The sequence below is a fragment of the Sebastes fasciatus genome, chromosome 8 (genome assembly GCF_043250625.1).
Source record: "Sebastes fasciatus isolate fSebFas1 chromosome 8, fSebFas1.pri, whole genome shotgun sequence".
Taxonomy (NCBI): Eukaryota; Metazoa; Chordata; class Actinopteri; order Perciformes; family Sebastidae; genus Sebastes; species Sebastes fasciatus.
Genome location: NC_133802.1, coordinates 4,670,099 through 4,692,385, shown reverse-complemented (window position 1 = coordinate 4,692,385; position 22,287 = coordinate 4,670,099). Strand labels below are relative to the sequence as shown.

General features: G+C 41.1%; 1 protein-coding gene across 2 annotated transcripts in view; it reads left to right on the top strand.

Moving 5' to 3' along the window:
• The window catches only part of LOC141772181 (MICOS complex subunit mic25a-like), a 108,524-nt gene that overhangs the window by 39,238 nt on the left and 46,999 nt on the right, over positions 1 to 22,287 (top strand). For both annotated transcript variants that reach the window (XM_074642884.1, XM_074642883.1), the window contains 2 exons: positions 5,585 to 5,668; positions 19,677 to 19,747. In XM_074642884.1, coding sequence (XP_074498985.1) covers positions 5,585 to 5,668; positions 19,677 to 19,747 — 155 coding nt within the window. The remainder of the gene's footprint in view (positions 1 to 5,584; positions 5,669 to 19,676; positions 19,748 to 22,287) is intronic.

Below are 22,287 nucleotides of genomic sequence, written 5' to 3'. Positions count from 1 at the left end.
ACACATAAAAGAATGATCCCAGTCACTTGCACACAGTTCGGCATACAGATTATTAATTAAACACTAGTATCTGATCGGTACTCTGCATCAGCTGATACCCAAAGCCCAGGTATCGCTATCGGTGTCGGGACTGAAAAAGTTGGATCGGTGCATCCCTAGCTTAGATAGCTTCCTCCATTTTGGACCTCCTGGCTCTATGTTCCCCCAAAGGCTGTCAGTGGCTCAAAGTTGAACTCAACATGAAGATTTTGTGCGAATTTACTTCGACCCCTCCAAGTAAATCCACCGATCGCACAGAAATCAATTGGTTTTGCAGCTAAATTTAGCTAAATGTTGGTATGACCAGAGCAGCGGCAAAGGGCGGGCTACGGCGAGCTGACATGCAACGTCTATGCCCAGCAAGCACAATGATTCTCGGTTCTAAAGAATTTCTTCCCGACTGAAGCACATGTTCACGTCCCCGGCCACAGAAAAATTGTAATTGTTGTGGCGAGATGCACTTTGCCATTACCTGGTGTGAATTTGGCATTAGGTTCCTTTTATCCCTCGACATTTTTCAAAGGGTGTAGATATACAGTATTTTTTCAAGAAACCGTGTTGCTCTTGCAATAAAATATATTTTTTTGTTACTATCATGCATGTGTATTGTGTAAAATTCTCTAACACAAGCAATATCCAGTCGTTAATTACATTTAACGAAGAATTGATTACTTCTTTTAAATGAAGTTATTGAATTAAATTGCTCTCTAAAAGAAAACTGACGAATTATAGCTAATGAGAAAGCTTAATTTTTCAATTTCTATTCCACTTTGTCTTTTCTATTCTTTTCTGCACCGTGTTTAGCTCTCCTCTCCTCTTTTACATTTCATTCCCAAGTGTAGTTCCCTCACACATGCTGTTTTTATTTTCTCTCCTGTCTTTCAGTCAGTGCGGAGTGTGTTTGCGTGGCATATGAGCCTGTTTGTTAGCATGCTTTCACACACCTGTGCATGTGCCTGCTTTTGTGGACACATGGGTATGTTTGTCACCTTGAGTGCCTCATAATTACTTGAAAATAACATATGATTTGTGGTGAGATGGCGTGTGGCATGGTTTTCTGTGCCAGCGCAAACACGGGCACAATGGATGGAGATAAATGGATGGATAGATGGGTGGGTGAAGAAAGAAAGGCAGGTGTAAAATGGAGATTTTCAAAGAGGTATAATTTGAGGGTTTCTATGTATATATATGTATAGTTAGCGTGCGTGCGTGCGTGCGTGCGTGCGTGCGTGCGTGCGTACGTGCGTGCATGCATGCATGCATGCGTTTTTTGGTGTCTTTTAGTCTCATGTTACACTCTTAGGAATAATGGTTCCAAATGGGTTCTCCCTGAAGGGCTGTGGTTCTACCCAGAAACATTTGCTTTTGAAGAAAGGATTTTTCAAGGGTTCTTAGTAAGACTTAAGGGTTCTATTAAGAACCCTTTTTGGAAGAAACAGTTCTTCAAGGATTGTTGAAAGCATTGGTGATTAAAAGGGAACACCCACAACCCAGCCCACACCCCTCTAAAAACTGTGATTGTGAACCATGATTGTTGCGGGTTGCATTGCACCACATCATCCCCGGCCCTTTAAGACCTTTCCAGACAGAACCCAACAATGGCAGCACTGCACTCTGAAACACATTATTTCCAATGGTCTTCGCTGTACCACAACGGCGTTTTGCTGCGCTGATTATGTGCGCTGAACCCAGCAGTGAGCGCAGCGCAAACCGTGTCCTGTGTGAAAAGCCCTTTAGGGTTCTAGATGAAACCTTTGGAATATAAAAGGGGGTTCTTGTAAGCACCCTGAGAAGGTGGAAAAGGTGAAACCATTTACACCATAGAAGGGTTCTCTGTAGAACCTCTCATAAGGGATTCTGGCTGAAACCTTTCACAGATGGTTCTTGGTATAACCCTTTATGTTGGTTTCTGGGTATAGGACCCTCTGAAAGGTATCAGGTGGAACCTTTATAAAAGGTTCTACCAGGAACCAAAAAGGGTTTTCCTATGAGGACAAGCCGAAGAATCCTATACGGTTCTAGTTCATCATTCCTCTTCATCCCCTATGGGACATAAGGCTTCAATGAGCTCTCTCCATTGTATTCGGTCCTTGGCAGCATGTTGGGCCTCTCCCCATGACAGGTTCATCTTGTCCAGCTCCTGTGTCACAGTTCTGCGCCAGGTGGATTTGGGCCTCCCGGGTTTTCTTTTGCCTGGTGGTGTCCATCTTAAGGCGACTCTCGGGATCCGGTCCTGCTCCATTCTCAGCACATGGCCTAGCCATCTCAGACGTCTGTGTGTAATTTCCTTGATGATGCTACGGCTACCGTTTTTTTTGTACAGTTGGTGGTTGGAGATTTTGTTTGGCCAAAAGATCTGGCATATTCGTCGGAGGCATCCATTGTGAAAAACTTCCACTCTCCTCATATCACTTTTGATCACTAGCCAACTCTCTGAGCCATATAGCAGAACAGACTTGACATTGCTGTTGTACAAAAGCATCTTAGTTTTAAGGCTGTATTGCTTGGACCTCCAGATGGAACGGAGTTGGGAGAAGGCACCCTGAGCCTTTCCCAGCCTTGTTTTAATGTCTTTATGCACTGCACTGTCTTTACTGATGAGGCTGCCCAGGTATGTGAACTCTTCCACAAACTCAAGTGGTGCCCCATTTACAAGAATGGGTGCTGCAGGGGTGGAGTTTACACACATCACTTGAGTTTTGGAGATGTTGATGTTTAGTCCAACCTGTCTGGCAAAGTTGTTGAGCCTGTCAGTTTTGGCCTGCATGTTCAAGTGGTTGGTTGTAAGGAGAGCGACATCGTCTGCAAAGTCAAGATCTTCCAGCTGCGAGAACAGGGTCCACTGGATGCCTCTGGGTTTGTCTGCTGTGGTGTTTGTTGTGATCCAGTCTATGGTAACAAGGAAGAGGATGGGAGAGATGATGCACCCCTGTCTCACTCCGGACTGTACGGAAAACCTTTCAGAGATGGTATTACCCATGATGACACTGTACTCAAAATGTTCATAAAATGTTTTTATGATTTGGATGATTTTTGGTGGAATTCCATAGGAGTGTAGTATCTTCCAGAGAGTGTTTCGGTGAACACTGTCGAAGGCCTTCCTGAAGTCTACAAAGTTGATATAAAGGGGTGTGTTCCATTCCAAGCACTGCTCAAGAATGTTTCGCAGAGCGAAGATCTGGTCCGCACATCCTCTTCCCTTCCTGAAACCCGCTTGCTCCTGTCTAAGCCTGGTGTCAATGGCTGTCTCCATCCTGTTAAGAAGGATTCTACAGAACACCTTGCTGGGAATTGATAGAAGGGTGATTCCTCGCCAGTTGTCGCAGTTTTTGGTATCGCCTTTCTTGGGAATTTTGACGATGAGACCTTTGGACCAGTCTTCAGGGATGGTGTCACTATTCCAGATGTTTTGGAAGAGGTCCGTCAGAACTCGTGTTGATGTGGGAATGGCTGCCTTCAGCATTTCAGCATGGATAGCGTCTATGCCACATGCCTTGCCACCCTTTAGGGTTAGGATGGCAGTTTTAACCTCTGCAAAGTCAGGGGGGCTGATGTTAATGTCCAGGATATTGTCTGTTGTTGTGATGTTAGCTAGTTGTTCTGGCTCAGGGAGGTTGAGCACTTCCTGGAAGTGTTGGACCCATCTTGCTGCTTGCTCGCGCTCTGATGTACAGATGTTGCCATTCTTGTCCATATGGTTCTAGTTAGCACTTTTATTTCTAAGAGTGTAGTATGCATATGAATGTGTAGGAATATTCAGGCCCCTATGAAGTCTGATTGTTGACATCTTTAGACTTACTGTATTACTCCTGTTTTAATCCAGCCATTCTAACATTGATCTGTACTATATACATTTACCAGTGGTATGTGTGCATGCACTGTATGTGTATGTATGTATTTTGTGTATTGTGCCAGAAATCCATTGGTTTTTCTCCTAAGCCACACTTCCTTTCATTCATGAATGTGTTCTTTATTGTATGGAATGTTGATGTCAAGGTAATATATATATGGGAAGGAATCGTACCATAACACATATATGATAGTAATTAGATAGGACTCTGAGGCAGATTAGTCCCTCCATATTTGCATGTTATTTCATACATGTGATGTGAAGGTCAAAATCAGCTTATTACATTTGACCTCACGTTGAACAGTGTGTTGTGTGTACGTGCAAAAGCACCAAGCACAATGTGTCTCTGATACATGGTGATCTCTCATTTGTTCAGTACCTTCCATCCAAAATAGCCTGTAAAAGGATAAAACCTTAAATCGCAGAGCTCTTCTCTTTAGTTAAATTAAACAATAAGAGACAAAAGGGATATGTTTTGCCATTAGATCAACCAGTTCCAACAAATGACCCAAAACTATATTTGGTCGTTTCACCAGGGTTGTTTTCAATCTTTTGCTTGAATACATTAAACTAGCAAGTTCTACCCGTTCTACATAAATTTCAGAAGTGGCAGACAAAAAAATGTAGCTGCCGATAAAAATGTGTAGTGAAAAAGCTAAATTTCAGACCCTGATAACATATAATCATAACATAAACCTATAGAGTTATTATATAATTTGGGAGAAGCCTGTGTTTTTGTGTTAAGTAACAGAGTACTACAGGAATGAGTCTTAAAACACGAAAACGAGTTAGCATTTTAGCACTTTCGGTTCCCTCGTCTGGAAGTCGATGTTTTTTTTTAATGGGATTTTAGTTAGATGTCTGAAATAAGGTCTGTGGTTAACACAAGCTGAAGAGATTTTAAAGTTTTGTTCTACGACATAAACTGCATCAGTAAATCAGTAAATAGAAGCCTTTATGTCTCTTAAAAAAAAAGCGGTTGCTAACAAGTGGCTAAACGAGACTACTTAAGGTCGTCACCCCTACTCGTCCACCTTTACAGCCTCGTTGTGTATAATCACACGCATGCGACCGTGGTGTAGTTAGTTTATGTTCTGACGTTAGCTTTTTACTTCTGCCGATTGCATTCACACTTCAAAAATCATAAAAGTGGTGTTCATTTGTGAAGATTATCTTGCTGAACAAAACGTGTATAAGTATCATAAACGTGTGTTTACCACAGAGCTTATTTTCTGCAATAATCCAATTATCCAATAATCCCATTGTTTTTTTGTCGAGGGAACCCAGGGCGATGCTAACTTCCTGGTTGGCGTACAAAAATACATCATCCCTGGAGCTCTCTATTGAGAATATTGTTTAAAGAAAACTTTAAAATGTGAATCAGCTGCTCCTCACACTTTGCAACTCTACATGTTTCTTCTTTCCTCCTCAGATTTATCATGCGACCCCTTGTGGGGGTCTCTACCCCCAGATTGGGAACCACTTTCATCATATTCTTATGTTGTAGCGCTATAACAGAAGATTATCACTAACATTTAAAATAAATCTAATATTTGAAAAACCAACAACAACAAAAACCCTCAGCGTTACTACTGTATACTTCATCGGTCTCCTACTTTATAGTGAGAAAACGTAGCAGTACACAGTGTGTGTTAATCCCCTCCTCTGTGTGTGTGTGTGTGTGCCCTCTTGCAGGCTCAGCAGCTACAGAAGAAAGATTCACAGCTGAAAGCGTTGGATGCCTTCTACAAGGAGCAGCTGGAACAGCTGGAGAAGAGGGTACAACATTTACACAAACACACACACATACACACAAACGCTTACAAAGACTTCATTAGAGGCTTTCACATATTCCTAAAGTTGCACATACTGTATACACAAAACTATAGATGCATACACACATATACAATGTCTACAGACTTGGACACACACACGTATATATATATATATATATATGTATGTATGTATATATATGTATATATAAACACCCACAAACAAACATACACACAATTGCACAATCACACAAATGCAGGCACAGTGAACACATGATTTGTGCATGTTAACTGAGCCGTCCCACTATGACAGACAGTGGGTGGACAGAAATGGTCTGTGCTGTAACTCTCATTATGGGAATTTTGCAACACGAATGGCATCGGCTGTCTGAGTCTGGTCCAATACACCTGCTCAAAAACACAGCTCTGACACTCAGAAGTACTACTCTGTGACAGTGACAGTCACATTAAAGGGATAGTTTGTTTGTGAGGTTGTTTGAGGTACTTATCCATAGTCAGTGTATTACCTACAGTTGATGACAGAAACAGGAGGAAAGCAATGTACCGCTGCAGACGGGGCCGGCAGCAAGACGTATTTTAGCCACCTTAAAAAAAAGGCCCACCTAAAAAAATTAATAACAGTTTAAGTGTACGCTATATTTAGAATATTTGTGGATTTGGTGAATCCGAACTAACCCTTTAAAACACCAAAGTCGTGCAATAACAACTAACCGATCGAGGCAGCGGTAGACCAGTAAACTCTTGTGTCCTGCGAGGTAAAATGACTGTATTTCTCAATGGAGTCTGGTGGCTTTGAAGAGAGCATAGATAACTGCTTCAGTTCCCCATCGGAAAGGACTGTCAGACGGCATAGTAAAGCGCTGAAAATACTCTAAATATAGCGTACACTTACACTGATATTGAGGTGTCTAAAATAAATTTGCTGCTGCTCCCGTCCACAGCAGCACATCGCTTAGCTCCTGTGCTGGTACTTCTGTCTGTTTCTCCAAACTGGGGGCGTGCTGACTGTCATCTACTGTAGGTAATACACTGACTATGGATAAATAACGTATATTGGTGAGTCTGGTCGATAGCTCAGGGCATTTGCCCTTTTCTATCCATAAGCCGTTATCATTGGAGGCAGGAGAGAGGAGATGGAGGAGGAGCCCACTCAGTAGGGAGGCAGTATGGCCTATGCCCCGCCAGTTGGGAAGGTTTTCTTTGGGGGTGTTGTGGAGGGTGAGGTGGATCGTTGGTTTGAGTTGGTTGTTTCTGGTGAACAGGATAAGCTGAGTTTTGGTGGGGTTTAGTTTGATTCTCCATTTGTTGGACCAGGTTTTAACTTTGTGATGTGTGTGACTATGGATAAATACCTCATCCAATCCCACTTCAAAAAAATCCAAACTATCCCTTTGATATGGTGGGTGGTTCACAGGTAGTTTAGTTAGCTGCCACAGCTGAATAAGATAGCAAGTACGGTGCACACATACATTTGTAGTAAAAGCACTGCACAAGATTTGTCTGTAAATGAGATTCAAAGGGGAACACAGATTTTTGGCCAGCCTGAGCATCTCCCCACAGAGCCCTTCCAAGCCCTTTCATCCTCTTTCATCTGTCCGTCTGTCTGACATTTACCGGGCAGAAAAGGTAGAGAAGCTGTTGGTCGTGAGTTAAGGCTCAGCCTCACCAGGCGCCGCACAAGATGGACCTTTACACGGGCTCTCTGGGGGGAAGCACTCCCCTAGTTCTCAGATGGGGAAGACCTTTTACAGGACGTTATGTGTAAAATCAAAGTATTATGTTCTGCTTACCATGGCTAATCAAAGCCGGTCCTGCTAAGGGAGTGGTGGGAGCAGATGGAGTCACAAGAGGCAACCGTAACATTGCAGTGCCATCGCTGCAGTGTTACATTGTGGTTCATCCGTTTGTAGCTGAGCATAGACTTTATACACAATCACTCACTCAGCCTTTAACCCTCTGAGACCCACAATAGACCAGTTTTTGTCTTTTTTAGGTGGGTACAGGGGGTGTTTAGGGGGAGATAGCAGGTCAACAGTAGATGTCACATAGAAGTGGTGTACATCATCTGATAGCTGGGAACCTGAAGATTAATTTGAGATGCAGCTCAGCACTGTGTGTCAAGTTGTTCTAGTTTAGATAGTTTATCTAGAAATAAACATACATTAAATAATTAATTCATTGAAATATATTGTGAAAGTGTATAATGTTTTAGAACATTATGATAGAAGTATATAATCACCATCCACATGCTCTATTATGCCTCATAAGTTGTTGCAGCAATTTTGGGTTGATACCATTTGTTACACAGATTCGGTGCTAAATTTAACCTTTTTTTACCTATCGAGAATTCGTAAAAAATGATCAATAATCCCTCCCAAATACCACATTACACTACAGAAAAAGGCCATGCTGGGATTTGGTATCAAAAACTTTTGATATTTTGATATTTCTGCAAGAGTTACTGTAGCAGCTATGATGCTGCATGTATTGTCCCAGTCAGTCTCCACCACATCATTTAGCTGTGAGGTTGGCAGCTGTTTGTCTGCCTGACGTACTCTTGTCAGCGCAGCGTAACATTAGCGAGTGACCGACAGACCTCGTGTGTGTGGCGGCGGTGAGTGTGGGGTTGTCGATGGCGTTATAGCTGTGAACGTAGCAGTGTGTGTGTACAGTTTATTTGTCGGTGAATAAATGCTACAACTCCTCAAGACCCAAGCCAAGCTCCCGTGTCTCGCCGGCCGCCTGCTGATTAAACTGAAGGCGGTTAGCCGTTGCATTAGCAACAACACCGGTTCTCTTAAGGTGTGCTGTTAAGGTGGACCAGCTTTTCTGCTTTAAGCGACGAGCCGTTCTTCTGAATTTTGCTCAGCTTTTTATTTGATTTTTAATATTTATTTAAACCGTTTAACCGATTGGTTAAAATTCTTAATGTCTGCTAACGGTTAATCGGTTAATTATTAACATCCCTAAATGGGGAGCACCTCTGTCTGGAAACTGCTCAGAAATCCCCTTATTGTCAATCTACCTAGGAAAGCCGTCCATCCTCTGAATGCTCTAGGTCTCTAGTCTGTGGCTGTAAAGTTTCATGAGGCTGTGATTATCCTATGCATTTTATACAGTGAAGTCACGTTTAAAAAAAAAAAAATGGTCTCACTACAATGAAATGGCTACTATGGGGACTATCATCACATATTAATACAATTGAGCTCATTGGATCCACAAGAGCCTCAGCCTTCCAGTGATACCCAATTTATGTAATTCGAAGACTGTTTAGGGACCCCAGTATATTCAAACACATCCTTTTTAGAATAGTCGAAAATAACACTTTTGTACTGCATTCAAAAAACTGCTTGTGATTATCATAAAGTGGGAATGTCTGTAAAGGGGAGACTCGTGGGTACCCACAGAACCCATTTTCATTCACATATCTTGAGGTCAGAGGTCAAGAGACCCCCAAAATTTTACCTATCTTTGGAACGTTATTTAGCCTCCTTTCCGATATACTAGCATGACATGGTGCCAGTGGATTCTTTAGGTTTTCTAGTTTCATATGATATGTGTAACTTCACTCTATCTCTAAAACTGAATAAATAAAGTCGGTCGGGATCGATATCTATTAAATCTATTAATTTGCATTTTGTCAATCATTTGTGATTTCTGATTGCTGTTGGAATATTAACAGAAAGAAAAGTTCAAACCAAGTTTGGAATAAATCATTTTTGTGTGTGTGTGTGTGTGTAGTATATGCATGTCAGTGGAGGTTATGTTTAGTGTCTGCCATAAGCTACCATAAGCGGATAGAGTTCTTGGTAACCACTGACTCGAGCAATAGGCTTTTTTCTGTTTGGTTAAATCTGAAGTTTTTTTAAACTAGGCATGTCGGTTCTGTCGGGCTAAAGAGAAGATGAGAAAGAGGTCTGTCTTTCTCTCTTTCTTTCCTCTGTCTTTCCTCCCCCCTCACCCCCCCATGATTCTGTGGCTGTTTACTTTAAAAGACAGACAGACAAACACATACAAGCTTACATCACCATAACACAAATCTGTATTCTATTATCATGCAGTCAGCCTAAATAAACATTTATTACCTCCGTGCATAGTCTCTACACACACACACACACACACAGGTCTTGGTGTCAGATGCCTGGCTATTTGTGTTAGTCTCATTAGTAACAGGTTGGGTTTGCAGAGGGAGTAGAAGACTGGCAGGCTGACATACGGGTGGCACAAGCTGTGTTTGCTGTTGGGCTTAGGATATTTGTAGACAGACCTCTCTGTGTGGGTATATGTGTGTGTGCGTGGGGGACAGAGAGACAGACAGAGAGAGAGAGAGAGATGTGTGTTTTGCATGCGTACTGTATATTCAGGTGCACGTGTACTGTATATGTAAATGGGGAAATTAATGTGTCTATCTGCAGGCTCAGTGTGTTTGCCGACCGCACCAGAAGCCACATAATGCCTCGGGTTTATAGTCTGTTTGACTGCTCCAAGTGTTCTCAGTGCTCCAGGTTTAGTTTTCTCAAACTGAGCTGTGCTTATGTTACGTCGCCCTGTGCATTTAACATGCGTGCTGGTTTGGGATGTGACAAAAAGTCATGACAAATTTGACAACATGCATTGGGAAGAAGAAAGGTTTGTAATTTTATTTGCAGTCTAGGGGGCTGCATGATATATAGTTTCAGCGTCGACATCGTCGACATCGCGCATGCTCAGTAGTCACATCGCAGGTCGTGCGATGGCAAGTAAAGGCAAATTCACTCAATCACGTCATGCGGTGTTTCCCTATTCTATTTCATAATGAACCGACTTCTCAACGGGTGGGGTCCGCCCAGTCTGCCTTGGGGATTCAACTCGGCGGGTCAGGAATGGCCGCTCGGAGTGGGAGGATCCTCTCATCTCTCCCCGCTGCTGACTGGCCCTCGCCGGGCACATTTCTTCAGTGGCGGTGCACCACGACCGGCTCTAGGTCGGCTTGGAAAGGCCCCGGATGAAGGTGGCTCGCAGCTCTGACCCGGACCTCGCCACTTAACGGGGCCGTGGGCCGTGGGCCGTGGGCTGCTTGCTGCGCCCTCTCTCCCCGCGGAGAGGGACAGGGCCCCCGATTAATCGATTAGTTGGTCAACTATTAAATTATAAAAGTATTTTAATAATCGATTAATCGGTTTGAGTCATTTTTTAAGAAAAAAAAGTCAAAATTCTCTGATTCCAGCTTCTTAAATTTGAATATTTTCCTCGTTTCTTTACTCCTCTATGACGGTAAACTCAATATCTTTGAGTGTTATTTCATATAAATACATAATGATGTAGGTATTGTTCAGTCAGACATGTGACTTTAAACATTTACTCTAATGTACTGTGTCTATCCACCCTGTCCTTGGTGGAGGGGAGCATTCGGATATTACCGAGTCTGTTTTTCTGTTTTTCTATTGAGAAGACATAAATATTGACAGACAAAGAAGACCTGCAACACCATGCCCGGTGCCCAGGAAAAGCAGTGACGTTTATTTGATGTAGGCGTATGCCTTTTGTTAGTTTCACATGCACCATTTACTATCTGCCTAATTCTTCCTTTCTCTTTCCCCTCGCTGTCTGTCTGGCTCTCTTCATAGTAAAGTATAGTCTGAAGCTGGTGGAAATAGAGCGTACAGGAAGAGATAATAATCCTCCTCCAAGTCTGACAGGTTGCTTGACACGCTGTCAGCAGGGGCCTCCACGTAGTGCGCCAGAAATATCTGCACGCTAAACACACACACACATTGCTTTACTCCAAATAATGCCAGTGGCAGTACCCTTTTCCTGGTCAAACAGAGAGGCAGAGGACTTATTTAAGATGGCATGCACACGCATATAGTAACATATACACACACACACTGACAACATACTCTATGTGTGTTCCTGACACGATTGAGCCAGGTTTGCCTTATGATCTGAACTCAAGTTTTTTTTTTTTTTTTTAAATGTATTGAAAACTCCACTTTTCTGCTGTGTTGCACTTTCTCATGGAAATGAATCCACCCTGGGCCCCATGTAGACCGAGTCAAAGTTTAACGCTTTCATCCCGTGAACAGCTATCTGCTCAATATGCTGCAGAGAGGGCTTCGAATCTGCTTATTAGTTTAGCTTGTTAGCAATATTTCCACTGAGGCTGCACCCATCTGGAGATGAAGATATGAGTTTCATAATAAGTTAACATTACTAAACATTGCAGAGTTGTGGCTTCCATTCCAGTTGCCTCATTATTGTTGCCTCACCAACAAGAAAGTGTTGTGTACATTCCTCAACAGTGATAAACACACACAGATCATTTAATTGAACTTAATTGAACGTCTAAAGTAGTGGGGAAGAATGTTGTTGAAACACTTTTAATTTGCCTCTAACACATATTACTTTTTGGCTGCAGAATGTGTGTTTTATTGTGTATTTTATAGGGGTGAGAAAAGAAAATCGATTCACCTATGTATCGCAATTTTTTTTTTTTACGATTTTGTAATTGATTTTTTAATGCCAGAATCGATATATTTGCTTCATTTGAGTCTATGCAGAGGTAGAAGGAAGTTACTGCTTTTATTATACCCCCGCGACAACGTAGTCGTGGGGGTATAAAGCTCTCCGAATGTCCGTCCTTCCGTCCATTCGCGTGTCACACTTTCGTTTCTGGAGCAGAACTCGGAAACTATTAAACTTAGGAACTTCAGATTTGGTATGATGGTTGACAGTGTGGTGTAGTTGTGCCTTTTGGGGGTTAGAAGTCCAGGGTGCCCAAAATTGTTTATATTTTTTTAAAGGGCAAAACCTTTGGCCCTACTTTAGTAGGGGTGGAGGAGTGAGCGGGGATATGTGAGCCAGTGTTCTTAAAGTCCCAGTGAAGTTAGAGCGTTTTTAGCTTCTGTACTGTGACATATTTAAAGCTGTACAGTTAAAAGAGGGATTTCAATCAAATATTTTGCATTTGATTGGACCGCTAAAAAATGGGCTGGCTTTGAGTTTAGTGCGATACGAAGCTACAGAGGACTGTTGGCTCCACACACACACACACACACACACACACACACACACACACACACACACACACACACCTCCATCACCTGTTGTTAGATCAGGGGGAAAGTTCATCTGCTGTACTAACCGCCCTGAAGTGACACATAGCCGGTTTGGTTCGGAAGTTTTTGCCTACTGGTATCCAAACACACATCTCTTCCTATATATCTCCATATCTATTAAGTACTACGATCCACAAACGGTGAATTGCTGTTTTATACAACCGGTGTGTCTAGCTATTCACCTGAAGTCTCATTTGATTGGATGATTTTTGTAAACCCCCCTTGAGTGCAGGATGCTTCACCAAACATTTGAAACCATTTTACAGAAGAGAAAAGACAGAGATTTTAATGTAAAAATATACTCTGATACTGATTTGTTGACATATATTTGGCATATAACAAGAGATAAATGAACAAGTAACACAGGGACACAGATTCAAACTGGGAAAGTGTATTTTTCCTTTCACTGGGACTTAAAGCTAACAAGGTAATAAGATGAACTTGTCAACTCGGACTGATATTAAAGGTGCACTTTTCCTCTGTAACCTGTTCAACAAGCCAAGGTGCAACACAGCTTGGAAGACGGAGCCATAAACTAGAAAGCTAACCTGCTATGCAGTTCAAAGTCTGGTGCGTGTGTGCGTGCGTGCGTGCGTGCGTCTTTGCTGCTGTCAGATAGAAAGATGACGGTTACTGGTAGCTTCATGCAGATTCAACTTTCTTGTCAAGAGTTAGATGATAAAATAGATACCACTCTCATATCTGGATGCTCAATATGTAGCTACAGCCAGGAGATGGCAAGCTTAGCTTAGCTTAGCTTAGCACAAAGACTGGAAGAAGGGGGAAATGGCTAGTTTGGCTTTGTCCAAAGGCAAAAACATCTGCAAGTGTAAAACCGTGGCTGAAGTCTTGTTGTCACCATGCAGAGATTCTACTGAGATGCTAAATAACCTCTGGGAAGACTACAATTAGTCATTTTTACATAGTCATATATATGAATGCTGAAGGGTTCCAGCTAATGTTAACAGAGTTGTAAGTCAGAACGATTAGCTGTCTAGGTGTTCCATTAGTGACATCTGTGACCCCCTCAATGGCTACACTACAGGAGAAGAATATACAGTCAGACATACAGAACAAAGAACAATGCTTAGATAAATGAAAGTACATACATTTAATAGAATATCACACACGGATCAATCTCTCGAAGCTCACACACGAAAATTCTTTTGTGGTGTTCGGTGAATGCCGCTGCCACTTTCAGGTCACACCAAAAGGTTAGATGAGGTGGGAGTGTGTGTGGGTTAAAAGACTGCTCCTTTTACTGTTGGATCAAAGAGCGCCCTGTGTGTGTGTGTGTGTGTGTGTGTGTGTGTGTGTGTGTGTGTGTGTGTGTGTGTGTGTGTGTGTGTGTGTGTGTGTGAGTTTGTTTTGCCACCCACTTGTAGACCAATGTTTCTGCAAAAATTAGGCCTTTAGTTGCTTTGGAAAGTGTCTGTGTATTTGCTTCCATTCATGATGTCTGTGTTTATGTCATGGCTAGGGATGGGTATTGTTAGGATTTAATTGATACTAATACTCTTATCAGTTCTTTTTCATTACTAATTATTTAATATAATTTAATATATTATTTAAAAAAAGAATGAATTCAGAACTATATATATTTTAAATATAACTAAATGTTTCTAGAGCAGCCAAAGCAATCTTTACAACAGCAAATCACCATATAAACTCAATAATATTGTACTGGAAACTAATCTAGAATGCTAATGAAATAAATTATATTCCTGAGTTAAGGTTATAATGAATAAATCAGTCAGTATCATTCATTCCTCCTGTCCTCTGTCCTCCTTAGGGATGCGCCGATACCGATGCTGGATCGGATATCGGGCCGATACTGACTCAAATAGTTTGATCGGGAATCGGTGACAATGGGGCCGATCTTTTCTGTTTATATACTATATACATTATTTACTGGAATTTTAATTCCTGTTTAAGTGTTGTCCAATTTGTTGCTGCATTAAAAAGGTTTACACCTGAATTGTAATTCCTGTTAATTTTGAAGATTTTTTACCAAGTTCCTGGTGTACGATTTATTATTTTAATAATAAAAAAAACAATTCAGTAAATTTATAACTATATATTTATTGTCAAGTTTGTTTTACAAAGTTAGGAATTAAATGTTTAAGTCAAGCCTGATGTGGCCTTCCACATAAAAGAATGATCCCAGTCTCTTCCACACAATGAGACACACAGCTTATTAATTAAACACTGGTACCGGATCGGGCTGCTGTGTCTCAGCTAGCAGATAAGTTAGTTTACAAGAATTTTAAGATACGTGGCAAACTAAGCTTAACAGTTAGACTACATACAGACAGCTTTAGTTTTAGCTTGTATTAACCGAGCTAGCGCGCTGTGCTTGTGTAAACATAGCAGCGGTGGATGAGAGATAAAAAAATTACACCAAAATGTTAAAAAGTAGCGATAAAAGAACCGATAATGTCAGAACTTATCAATACTCCGCCAGTTTAATACCGGGTTTAGGTACCCATCCCTAGTCACGGCACATACTGTCAGTCAGGATTGAACAACTTTATCAATGCTCTACTCTGACCTATTGTAGCCTGTGTGAGAGGCTCTATATATCCTGATCTGTAGCTTGCAAGTTGTGTTTCCAGTTCGGTTATTAGCTTTAACACAATTACATTGTTTTAATGAGCCAACAGCAATAGAAATAAACAGCAAAAATAAATCTCCCTAATTACCTTCGAGCTTGCCATCGACTCCAAGTACCAAATTTAACAAGTGCGATCCCATAGTTGCAGGGTAGTTGTAAACATGTGTAGACAGCTGGGGAGAACGGCTGCAATCATCATCAGTAGGGAAGCAGGAATCTGTTTGGCTATTGATGGCTGATGACTGTTAAGTACAGCTGTTGCTACCTTTTCACAGCTAACAAGCTTGTTGAGTTTCTCCTGGCTCTCTGCAGTTCTGTTTATATTTTTTTAAGTTTCCATAGCCATCTTTAAAAATAATGAACATTGGTTTCTCCAACGTAGAGATTTGCAACGTTATTCATTCTTTTTCTTATACCATGCACATGCTGCTCTTAGGCACTGAGAGAGTGAGAAAGGTCTACAGGATGGAGAATGAGTTAACATAATGAGCAAGTAGGAAATAGGGAAGTGGCAGTTAATAGGCTGCAGGTGGCCTAATGGTTGTAGTCAAAGCTCCTACAGCTGAATGACTCAGCTTTAGTTGCACCAAATACTGTCGATCAGTTGATCCATGTTGTGTTAAATGTTGTAGATTTTGTCCTCAAGCCAGATACTTCAACCCTTATCTGCTTACTCATTGTAAACTGGCCTAGATGAGAGCATCCATGCAGCACAGAAAGGAAAGTTGGAAGATGTGAACAGTGGTAGGACCAGAGAAGCAAGACATTAATAGTGGGGATGGAGGAAGATAAGTAAGCTGAGAAGCTGTGTGTTCCATGACTAGGGGTGTCACGATTCAATTTGACTTTCGATTTTGAGGTCACGGTTCGATTAAATTTTCGATTTAAACATGCCATTGTTAGACTATGGAGTCTTGATCAACAGATCATTGGTTTAGTGCCCTGACAACTGTCTCAACTGTCAACTTTAGCCATGATGTGTAGCTCTTCTTTTCCTGGCAATGTGTGAAACCGGAAGTGTTTCCATACTTAACTGTATGTGTAGTGTTTATCACGTTAGATTGAGCATGTGACGGAGCAGGTCCTATCCACGCAGACCCTCCACCGTTTTCTACTTTTTCATTTTTGGCTCGCGGCGGCCGGCTGCAGTTTGTTTTGGTTGACGGATACGGAACGGATATGACGTCACGTTACTCAGACTACAACAATAAAAGCGGTAACTTCCTTTTTACCTCTGCATAGACTCAAATGAAGCAAATATATTGATTCTGGCATTAAACAAAAACGATTTCCGAGCGCCGCAGTAGCTCACCTGGTAGAGCAGTGCGGCCCAGGGTTCGAATCCGACCTGTGGCCCTGTCATCCCCTCTCTCTACCCCTCTCATAACTATCTCTGTCACTGTCAATAAAGGCATTGCTTTGCCCCTGAGAGGAACACTTTGTGAAATTTGAAATGATCTTCCTGCCATCATACGCCATGCATAGCCTTGTGTTGTGTAATCCCATTTTTCCTCAAATACATTCAGATTTAACAGCCACTGTATGATGAATACAGTGTACATATGTCACAGGCAGGACTCCTGTTATACCTTGCATACCTTCTTACATATACACATGCACACACTTTTTACACACAGAGCCCAATCCAACCAGAAGCACTCAAACACAAATCTCTCTCCCCTCTCTATTCTCTTGCCTCTCTTACCTTCATGCTTTCTGCTGCTTCTCTTTCCTCCCTTCTAGCCTTTTCTCTCTTTTCTTCCCCCAGTCATTCTTCCCTCCCCAGCTGGTACAGTTTGCTGGTTAAATATTTGGGAGTGGGGAGGTGAGTATACTGGGTGCTAGAAGGCCTAAGCCAGGGGGATCAGCAGAGGAAAGGCTGCAGTTGTTGTGGATTAGCTGCTTGTTTTATCATAATACCACTGCCTGCTTGCTTGGAGTTTGGGGCTCACCAGGGGAAGCTGCAAAGTCAGAAATCACGATTCCTTAAAAAATTTATGAGTAATGCAACTCGTTACTGCTGAGCTTTAGTTTCGCTAGAGGAGGCTGGAATCGCAAAGCTTTCCTATGGATGAAAATACAACCTCGCAACTTTTTCCTTCATACTGTAAGTTTTGGTGTTAAAAGAGTGGTAGTGAATTTTGGCCCGGGGTCTCCTGTGTGCTTCATCTTACAGTAAAAGTAATGTTCAGGTTTTTAATAATGAATTACAGGTGGGATTCTGAGTTGCGGCTTTGAACTCACAAAGGAGTTTATCCTTTAAAGTCCGGAAGGCACAAAATGGAAAATAGCAGGGAGAAAAGGAAGCTGCTACAGAGGAGGGAAAGAGAAAGATGAAGAAATGCAGTGCAGGAAAGAGATGATTTGGTCATTCTAAAAGTAAACCAATGGAATATGAAATTAGGAAAGAAGAATATTTGATAAGAGAAGACAGAAAGGTAGGATTACTTTAAAAAGATGTGATTTAGTGGTAAGTATGTTGTATATGTTTTCACAGTGCAGGATGAAGTCTCCATTAAAGATGTGCTGTTTGAAATTATGAATGAAATGACAGTTTTCCAGGAAGTCAAAGGAGTAATTTGACATTTTTGGAAATGTGCTTACTCGCTTTCTTGCCGAGAGTTACATCAGATGATCAATTCCACTCTTGTATCTGTGAATGAAGCTACTGCCAGCAGCTGATTAGCTTAACTTAGCTTAGCGTAAAGCCTAGATACAGGGGGAAACAGCTAGCCTGGCTCCGTCAAAAAGTGAAAAAAAAGATGCCCCACCTGCACCTCTGGAGCTCACTTATGATCATGTTATATTTATTTTGTTTTAACCCATACAGAAACTAAAAAAAATTTAAATATTTTTACAGAAATTTCTCAGAAGTGACTCATATTTGTTACCAATGTTATTTAAAATATTGGACTCATTGCTCAAATATATGAATATGTTCCTCAATATTATTTATTTAAAAAGTGATGATATCTTTTTATATCCAGTTTAAGGCTGTCAAAATTAACGCGATAACACATTAACTTGCGCAACTCAGTTTTAAAGCTGGAGTGAAGATACTGGTATCATGTGAAGCTACACAAACCTGAGGAATCCATTGGTACCAACCATGTCATACTAGCTTGTCGCAAAGGTGTCATTGCCGTTTTCAAAGGGGTCCCTTGACCTCTGACCTCCAGATATGTGAATGTAAATGGGTTCTATGGGTACCCACGAGTCTCCCCTTTACAGACATGCCCACTTTATGATAATCACATGCAGTTTGGGGCAAGTCATAGTCAAGTCAGCACACTGACACACTGACAGCTGTTGTTGCCTGTTGGGCTGCAGTTTGCCATGTTATGATTTGAGCATATTTTTTATGCTAAATGCAGTACCTGTGAGAATATCTGTCATTGTTTTGTGTTTTTAATTGATTTCTAATAATACATATATACAAACATTTGCATGAGGCAGCATATTTGCCCTCTCCCATGTTGATAAGAGTATTAAATACTTGACAAATCTCCCTTTAAGGTAGATTTGGAACAGAAGCAAATGCTCGATTAATTAGGATATTAGCAATTAATCGCTATTAAGTACGGAAAATCATGCAATTAAGCGTGATTAAATATTTGAATAGATTGACAGCCCGACTTCCTCAATATCCATCCATTCATTATATGTAACCGCTTATCCTATTCAGGGGTGCGGGGAAGCTGGAGCCAATCTCAGCTGACCCTGGACAGGTCGCCAGACTATAGAGACACATAGAGACAGACAACCATTCACACTCACATTGACACCTACGGGCAATTTAGAGTCAACAATTAACCCAACCTGCATGTCTTTTGGATTGTGGGAGGAAGACGGAGCACCCGGAGAAAACCCATTCCTCAATATTATTTATTTCAAATGTGTATATTTTTATGTCCTGTTATACTTGGCAAACCTCCTTATATTTGAAAAAAATCTAAATAGGTCTCATGCGTTTCTGAATAATCATAGAGTATCTTGAAAAGCTTTTTTTTTCTCATGGTCAACCAGGATAAGACAAGGTAACATTTGTGGTTGTCAGACAGTAACTTATTTTCTTTCTTTTTTTTTTTTTTTTTACACCTGTTGCACCTCAAGTGTTGTATTTATGAGAACATAACTGCACAAAGAGTTGTACGGCATGAAGCTGCTATTCAAAATCTGTTTATTGTGATTATGCTGTGAACATACAAAACTGCCAATAAATTATTCAAAAAATAGGTCTCAGCTAATGCTCTGCGTTTATTTCTTCCTGTGTTGTCCTTTAGGGTTCGGAAAGATACGAACAGAGCAAGGACGAATTCCACCAAGCCGCCTCCAAGACGGAAGCAAACGTGAGGTGAGACACACACACACACACACACACACACATTCACAAACTAATTTGCAGTTCCAAAAGTGAGAAGATATTATTCCCTGGAGCCTCTGACACACACACACCAACTCACACACACACGTTCATGTACGAGCATGCACACAGCAGACTAATAAGCACCGATAGATAGTGATCTGCTCTTTTCCTAATTTTTTAACCAGTTAAACGCGTACATTCTCTAGAGCACACCTGACTAATGTGATAAGTGTTTTAATTGGCTGCTTTAATTAAGCCAAGTTTAACAATACCCTATTTCCCCATCCTCGCTTCTCACTGTGGACTTATAATGAGCCATAGCCAGGGAAAAGGCTGCTAATTATTGACACCGCAGTCTGTAAAACACCCAGGCCATTACTTACTGTTAAATTTTGTGTCACACCAGTAACAGGGCCCGCTAATAACTAGAGCAAGTATTTATGGATGAGGACAAAATAACATAAACAATTGTTTATGTATGTCCCTCAGTGTGTCCTCATTCCCTGACGGCAGGTTTTAGCTTGTGGCCAGCTTCTTGTTAGTGAAGTTTATCTTTGCTTTTCTTAAGTTGGCATAAACACATTTCAATTTCAAATTCCTATTTCACTACTACTTGAATTATGTTCTCGTAGTTTTTTTGCATCATTCCTAATGGTAATAAGAACATCGTGCATCATACTCAAAACTGCCTCAGTTTGGTTGCCTGACTTAAAATACGCAGTAAATATACACCTGTGAACAAGTACTTTAAGTATTATTGCACAGACTCAAAATGACCACACATAGGCTAACAAATTTGCGCAATGCTAGCTAGCACGTTGCTAACATGTTATATGCTAATACATATCAAATATGCTAGTTAGCTTTCCTGCTGGGAAATAAATGTGGAAGAAATATTTCCTTTTTTTTTCATAAATAGTAATAAAATCTTACTTCCCTTGGCATTTTGGGAAATACATGCTCATGCCAAGAGTTAGAGGAGAAGATTGACACCACTCTCATGATTGTCTGTTAAATATGAAGCTACAACCAGGAGACTACCTTGTTAGCTAGGAGGTTAGCTTCTTAGTATAACATAAAGACTGAAAATGGGGAAACAACTAGACTGGCTCTGTCCGAAGGTGCCTGCCAGTACCTTTAACACTCACAAATTAATATCTATCTCATTTGTATAATCTGTACCAAAACAAGTGCGTACAACAAGTGCGACATAGCAACATTGCTAAAAAGAAGAAACGAGCAGTCAGAAGATCACACATGTTTTAAAGAAACCCACAAACTTATTTGGAAGCAAAAACTAAGGCAAACAGTGAAATTATTCCCAAAACAGTCTGTTGTAAAGGTCCATGGTAGTTTACAGACCGACTTCTTGGTTTAGCTTTGTATTGATCTCATTCGCTCCCCAAAGCTTTAAGTTGAGGGTTAGAACGTAGATCGACCAGCAGTTCGAGAGCCCCAACAGTCTGGTACAATGCCCGCGTACAATTGATAACATTCATCCACTAGATTTTGCATTATTCCTCCTCCGTTCCATTGCATTCACTTCACAACAAGTAGTTGCCAGTTCGTTGCACAACCTGCATATTATATGGTTGGGTGGAGTGAGACTCAGACAGACAGTCATGTCAAGTGATGAATCTTTCGTGGTAGAGTAAAAGTCATTTTGTACATGTAGCTATAGGCCTACATAGAGTCCTAAAATCCGGAAATGAGTTAGCATTTTCGCACTTCCGGTTCCCTTTTTCTGAAAGTCAGTGAGTTTTTTTAATTGTTTTTTAGTTAGATGCCTGAAATAAGGTCTGTGGTTAACACAAGCTGAAGAGATTTTTTAACGTTTTGTTCTACGATATAAAATGTGCCAGTAAATAATCCCGCTCGTGCATTTTGCCTGCTGTTCCATTTTTTTCGCACTAACTGGCAACTTGATCGCTGACGACCCAGAGATACCAAGTGATACCAGCGTTGTTATACTATTGGCTCACAAGCCTTTTTAGAAGTGGGAATCCAAATTTCAGATATTGTGCACAGAGTTAAACAAAACATTCATTTTGGACCCGCCAAAATTTGAAAAATTATTAATTCTTTTAATTCTTTTAATTTGTTTTATTTGGCACCTTTCTAAAAGCTCTGTGAATGTATTTAATTTGAATTATTCATCTACATAAAAATTTTAGCAATATGACCTTTAAGCCTGACGATAACAAGAAGATGTTTTGGGCTTGCCCACCCACACTCACACATACATACACGACTGAACACTGTTATCAGCAGTTTAGAAACATGCGACCCCGCATTACAGTCAGATTAAAAGCAATGCGACATGTTTTTGATCTGCGCTGATGCTGAAGACCAGGTGATCTTACCTCTGGGGAATACCGTACAGTCATACCGCTAATCCTTTGCTCATTGAGAGGTTGCACATGTGTTTGAGTGTGTGTGGTGGGGGAAGGAGGGTATTCTAAATCCATGAGCGTTTTATCAGAGAAGATAAAACGATCCGAGCTTCCTGTATGGCACTGCCTTTATGG